We start from the raw sequence: 7,500 nt of genomic DNA on the forward strand, positions 1-7,500 counted from the left end.
CCCGACTACATGTCCACCGGCAGTTTTCGGTGAGAAAATTGTGGAAATAAGTCGCCTCTTACCGGATATCAGCGGAGCCAGCGTCCTCCTGCAGCTGCCGTGACTTCTCTCAGAGACTCTGCCATCAAAACACCCGTGGCCACACCCCTCCGACTTTAAGGTACTATTTAACTCACTAAAACACTACCAACACAACAGGCAGATAAGTGATTTTCCAGAATTATGCCAGTAAATGTGTCTAAAAACATCTGAATCGCTCTCACTGCCCTCGCCTTTTTTTTTCTGAGCCTTCACTCTAAATTTCCTCATCCACAAATCTTTCGTCCTCGCTCAAATTAATGGGGAAGTTGTCGCTTTCTCGGTCCGAATAGCTCTAGCTGCTGCTGGTTATGATTGTAAACAATGTGAGGATTGAAAGAGCCCTACAACCAGTGACGTCACGCGCACATCGTCTACTACTTCCAGTAAAGGCAAGGCTTTTTTATTAGCGACCTAAAGTTGCGAACTTTATCGTCGATGTTCTCTACTAAATCTTTTCAGCAAAAATATGGCAATATCACGAAATGATCAAGTATGACACATAGAATGGACCTGCTATCCCCGTTTAAATCAGAAAATCTCATTTCAGTAGGCCTTTAAGGTGCAGTAGTGGGAACAAATATGGGGTAAAAATAGATAATACAAGAGGTAATAAAGAAAACTAACAATTGAAATAAACAGACTACTATCCAATAAAAATAATAAGCAATCCTGTACAACAGGGGTGCTTGCACTTTTTCTGCAGACGAGCCACTTTTCAATTGACCAAGTCGAGGAGATCTACCTCATTCATGTTTATAATTTATATTTATTTATAAAAGATACATTTTTGTTAACAAGTTAATGATGTTTAATGATAATACAAGCATGTTTAACACATATAGATTCCTTTCTTTCATGAAGACAAGAATATAAGTTGGTGTATTACCTGATTCTGATGACTTGCATTGATTGGAATCAGACAGTAGTGCTGATAATGTCCGCATTTTCAAGTGGAGGAGAAAAAAGTCCTCCTTTCTGTCCAATACCACATGAAAGTGGTTGGATTTGGCATCTCATTTGTCCAACCTGCATACTCCTTTTTAAACACTTTGTTATGAGAGTAGCGTATGTGTGTGGCCCTTTGATGTGTGGCAGCAGGTGAGTGACGTCAGTGAGTGTGTGGGCGAGAGAGGAGAGGGATTGGTCGCTGAGGGCAGGGGGAGAAATACATTGGCATCAAACTCCGTAGCTTGCTAGCTTGTGCACGCTAGCTTTCTGAGACTCTTATTTTGTTAGGACAGACAGGATGAAGCAGGTCTTTTATGGCGAAGACAGGAACTGTGCAATCAGGTCTTTGGAGTTTTGACAGCAGGTACGGCCCAAGAGTCTGTTGAAATCATACTGGCCAACCCTACCGGATTTTCTGGGAGACTCCCGAAATTCAGCGCCTCTCCCGAAAACCTGCCGGGACATATTTTCTCCCGAAATTCAGGCAGCTGGAGGCCACGCCCCCTCCAGCTCCATGAGAACCGGACTCAGCAATGTTGTGACCCTCTTAAATAGGACAATACTGCCATCTACTGTATACATAGAATAGAATGTACTTTATTGATCCCGGGGGGAAATTCAGCTCCACAGTTCGCTCACAATAAACAATGATAATATTAAATAATGTAATTTATATAATATATTATATATATAATATATAAATAATATGAATATATTCTACATATATTCTACATTTAAGTGCAGTCAAGGAACTAATGCATTAGGGAGTCTGTTCCGAAGCCCACAGTAAAGAGACGTAACTTCATCACGTTGCCTGATTATTGACTCCAATCACATATATTACACCGTCGACAAGCAAAATGAAGAAATACGCTTGCAAGTTCCAAAACGAATGAAAACAAGGATTTCAATTTATCCAGGAGAGTTCAAAGGGAAAGGGGTATGTTGCCTGTAAATTTTCGGTCAGCGAAGCACAAAGCGTCCGTAGCGCAGCATCGTTCACAACCCAGGATTATGGGCCACCTCGCAAAATGGAGACCCGATGGTGTAACTTATGCTGAGACAAAGATGGCTATGTTGATAGCAGGAAAGAAACGTCCCGTTCTCATTTGCGGATGTCTACAACAAATCCGTGAAGGATATGTTCCCGGATTCGGAGATCGCTAAGCCAATACGCAAATGCCAGAACAAAGGTTACTCAAATAGTGAAAGGTAAGTGTTGTTGTTGTTTTTTTAGTAACCAGCAAGCAGAGTATAGTTAGTAGAACAACTGTGTTTTTTATTACTGTGTATTTGATAGGTGCCGTTGGAAATTCAACTTTTTCTTTTATTTATATCTATAATAAAATAAATATATGTAGCTAGAATTCACTGAAAGTCAAGTATTTCATATATTATATATATGAAATACTCGAGTTGGTGAATTATACTCCTCCCCTCTTGACCACACCGCCCGCCCCCAACCACGCCTCCGCCCGCCCCCCACCTCCTGAAATCGGAGGTCTCTAGGTTGGCAAGTATTGTTGAAATAAAAAGTGTTTCTCTCGTCCTGTCAGTGATTTTTTTCTTATTAATGAGCTCGCAGCAGCCAGCGTCATCTCACAAGATCCTCGGGTGCCGAGAATGTCAAACAACTGACGAAAGAGAAGTCTTGCTGAAGTTTGAGGATTGCTCATTTTTACGTCTAATGTTTTAATGCCTGGCTTGCGATCGACTGACACACTCCGCGATCGACCGGGAGCTCGCGATCGACGTAATGCCCACCCCTGCTGTACAATATACAAAACACTATAGACATACAAAATACTGTACAATATACAAAACAAGACAAGAGTACTGAAGTAATAAATAACAATCAGTGTCGGACGTATTGCACTCGAAGGGTAGTGTTGCACAGTAGGGTATTAGGATAGGATATTGTATAGGGGGAATTATTATTATTATAAGTTAGAATTTAAGACGGTGACAGCTCTGGGAAAGAGAAGAATACAATCATGTGTGCTTACGGACTGTATCCCTGCAGACTGTATTGATCTATAATGTATATATTGTGTTTTTTTGTTGATTTAATAATTTGAAAAAAATATATATTTTTTTTATTTTATTTTTTTAAATTTCATGTGCGGCCCGGTGGTTGGGGACCACTGCTCTGAAGCACTGTTCAATAATGATTTAACCAAACTTAAATAGTTCAACTATTTTATTTATTTATTTTAAGTTGGCACGTCGTGTAAATCGTGAACACACAACGTTTAACTATTTGAAGCAAATGCACTAGATTACTTTTAGCTTGCACACTCCTTAAAAAATACTCACCATTTCTGAACGCTACTTCTAACCCACATGATTAGTAGATATCGTGCATTTTAATCACGTTACCTTTTAATTCACCGCATTTTAACTTACATTTAAATCACATAGAATTCCCCAAATGCTGAAGTCTACATCCATCCACAGTTCACAACAAAAGCTATCAGCACACAACACTAATTCAAGCTCATCGGCTCCGACTTCTTTGTTTGAGACAAGCTTTACCTTCTTTTCCACGTCCGGTCCTTCCAAATATTTCTTTTCACCCTCATTCCTCCTGCTGTCCTGTGAGTGTCTTCCAACTCGTGTAATCACCAAATCATCTCCAGCTGTTACCCTCGGTTGGAAGACACACCTCAACAGATATGCACACCCGTGACATGTTGATTCGTCTACTTCAACAACAACAAAAAAGCCTTACATCAAATAGAGTTCTCTTTATCCATCCATCCATTTTCTACCGCTTGTCCCTTTTGGGGCAAGATGCAAATAATTTTTTGGCGAACCTTAACAAAGGCTTCACCTAACATGCAAATATCAAGCACATTTGGAATTTGGTGTCTGCAACATGTTTCAAGAAAGCTGGCACAGGTGGCAAAAAAGACTGAGAAGGTTGATGGATGCTCCGTCAAACACTTACCGTATTTCCTTGAATTGCCGCTGGGGCGCTAATTAATTTAAAACCTCTTCTCACTCCTGCGCTTACCAAAGGCATGCGGTAAAAGTAAGCATGTGCTGATTATTTTAAAATGTATTCTCACTCCGGCACTCACCAAAGGCATGCAGTAAAAATTTGAGTGTGATGTAAGCTTGGACCTTAAATCTTACTACTTCTTCGCCGTCCTTTCATAAGACCGTTCAACCTTAACAAACGCTTCACATCACATGCAAATATTAAGCTCATTTGGAATTTGGTGTCTGCAACATGTTTCAAGAAAGCTGGCACAGGTGGCAAAAAAGACTGAGAAGCTTGATGGATGCTCCGTCAAACACTTACCGTATTTCCTTCAATTTCCGCCGGGGCGCTAATTAATTTAAAACCTCTTCTCACTCCTGCGCTTACCAAAGGCATGCGGTAAAAGTAAGCATGTGCTGATTATTTTAAAACCTCTTTTCACTCCTGCGCTTACCAAAGGCATGCGGTAAAAGTAAGCATGTGCTGATTATTTTAAAACCTATTCTCACTCCGGCACTTACCAAAGGCATGTAGTAAAAATTTGAGTGTGATGTAAGCTTGGGCCTTAAATCCTACTGAATTGCTCTTAATCTTCTTCCCTTTATGCGATTTCAAATTACCGGTATTGAAATCAGCCTCCTCCATTTTGAAAATGATGACAGGGGAAGTGTCACGAGTTTGACCAGGCGGTAATACTAAGCATGCGCTAATTATTTTGCGAAGCGAGTTTGACCCGGCAGTAATTCAAGGCAGGCGCATACTATATGCCTTGCGGCAATTCAAGGAAATGCGGTATTTGGAACATCCCACGGGTGAACAGGCTAATTGGGAACAGGTGGGTGCCATGATTGGGTGTAAACGCAGCTTCCATGAAATGCTCAGTCATTCACAAACAAGGATGGGGGTGAGGGTCATTCACAAATGCATGAGCAAATTGTCCCAACAGTTTAAGAACAACATTTTTCAACAAGCTATTGGAAGGAATTTAGGGATTTCACCATCTACGGTCTGTAATATCATCAAAAGCTTCAGAGAATCTGGAGAAATCGCTGCACATAAGTGATGATATTACGGACTTTTGATCTCTCAGGTGGTACTGCATCAAAAAGTGACATCAGTGTGTAAAGGATATCAACACATGGCCTCAGGAACACTTCAGAGAATCACTGTCAGTAAACTACAGTTTGCGCTACATCTGTAAGTGCAAGTTAAAACTCTACTATGCAAAGCGAAAGCCATTTATCAACAACACCCAGAAAATGCTGCCGGCTTTGCCGGGCCCGAGCTCATCTAAAATGGACTGATGCAAAGTGGAAAAGTGTTCTGTGGTCTGACGAGTCCACATTTCAAATTGTTTTTGGAAACTGTGGACGTCGTGTCCTCCGGACCAAAGAGGAAAAGAACCATCCAGATTGTTATAGGGGCAAAGTTTAAAAGCATCTGTGATGGTAAGGGGGTGTATTAGTGCCCAAGGCATGGGTAACTTACACATCTGTGAAGGCACCATTAATGATGAAAGGTACGTACAGGTTTTGGAGCAACGTATATTACCATCCAAGCAACGTTCTCATGGACGCCCCTGCTTATTTCAGCAAAACAATGCCAAACCAGGTGTTACAACAGCTTTGCTTTATAGATAAAGAGTGTGGGTACTAGACTAGCCTGCCTGAAGTCCAAACCTGTCTCCCTTTGAAAATGATTGATAATGATTATTTGCACACAAAAAAATAAGTTTCTTAGTTCCAACATTAAATATCTTGTGTTTGCAATCTATTCAATTGAATATAAGTTGAAAAGGATTCGCAAATCATTGTTTTCTGTTTTTATTTACGATTTACACAACGTGCCGACTTCACTGGTTTTGGGTTTTGTAATTCATTTGTGGTGTCACAGGTGCTACGAGTCCAGCATCAAGCAGTACTACGGCCAGCAATGCCAGCTCTACCGATGGGGTCCTGGCTTCTATGGAGCTTTGTTTGGATCCATAGCAGTGTTCCTGCTGCTCCTCACCACCGTCCTCGCTGTATTCCTGCTCAAAAAGAGACACATGTACCTCTGGTAAGTTCGTCAATAAACTGCATTTACTCTGCAGACATAATCCATGGATCAATCAAAAAGATGATCTTTGCTGTCTTGACACAAATCTGTTTGTGTTTTTAGGAAGAGAAATCGCTTTAGCGGTTTCTTGGATTTTGAAGAAGATTTCTTTGACTTCACAGACACAGGTAGTCCATTTCTAACAGGATCACTTCTTAATAAATAAAAACATGCTCAAACATAACAAAAAAGCCTTAAGCTTTAAAAAATATAATGGGCTAAGATTAATATGTACTGTATATATATATATATATATATATATATATATATATATTTGTATATATATTTATATAAATGTATATTATATATATATATGTATATATATAGATATATATGTATGTAAATATATATGTATATATACATATATGTATATATATATATATATATATATATAAATGTATATACATATGTATATATGTGTGTGTACGTCTGTATGTATGTATACATAAATGTATTTATATATACATGTATATATATCCATATATATGTATATATATATATATATATATATATATATATACACATACCTGTATATATATATATATATGTGTGTGTGTGTGTGTGCGTGTATATTTACATTTATATATATATATATATATACAGGTATGTGTGTGTGTGTATATATATCTGTATTGTATATATTTGTGTATATATATTTATATAAATGTATATTTTATATATATATGTATGTATGTATATATGTACACCTACATATATATAAATATATACATACATATATATATATGTATACATATATATATATATATATACATGTGTATATACGTCTGTATGTATGTATGTATAAATGTATTTATATATATAAACTTACAGTTAAGGCTATATATATATACATATATATACACATATATATATGTGTCCGTATATGTATATATATATATATATATATATATATATATATATATATATATATATATATATATATACATACATATGTATATATGTATATATATATATATATATATACATACATATGTATATATGTATATATATATATATATATATATATATATATATATATATATATATATATATATATATATATATATATATATGTGTATATATGTGTGTGTACGTCTGTATGTATGTATGTATAAATGTATTCATATATATATATAAACTTACAGTGAAGGCTATATATATATACATATATATATATGTGTGCGTGTATATATATATATATACATATAAATTTTATGTCATCTTAGTAAGACTACATACTTTCCCCCCCCCCCAAAATATGACTCTTCTTTTGTAGAATTTAACCAGTCCACCCCATTCTCGTAGTACTGTTGTGATGCCACGAGGGGGCATAGTTCTACATTGATTTACTGCATCTGGGGTCTGCAAGTTCCAATTTGTAAGGGAAT

The 7,500-nt window shown here is 37.2% G+C and overlaps 1 protein-coding gene across 1 annotated transcript in view; it reads left to right on the forward strand.

The window, feature by feature from the left end:
* Window positions 1-7,500, forward strand: part of LOC133548258 (mucin-17) — a 13,569-nt gene that overhangs the window by 5,446 nt on the left and 623 nt on the right. Inside the window, exons 9-10 of the mRNA XM_061893575.1 lie at window positions 5,909-6,073; window positions 6,176-6,240. Of these exons, the coding sequence (XP_061749559.1) occupies window positions 5,909-6,073; window positions 6,176-6,240 (230 nt within the window). The remainder of the gene's footprint in view (window positions 1-5,908; window positions 6,074-6,175; window positions 6,241-7,500) is intronic.

Source organism: Nerophis ophidion, linkage group LG02 (genome assembly GCF_033978795.1).
Source record: "Nerophis ophidion isolate RoL-2023_Sa linkage group LG02, RoL_Noph_v1.0, whole genome shotgun sequence".
NCBI classification, from domain to species: Eukaryota; Metazoa; Chordata; class Actinopteri; order Syngnathiformes; family Syngnathidae; genus Nerophis; species Nerophis ophidion.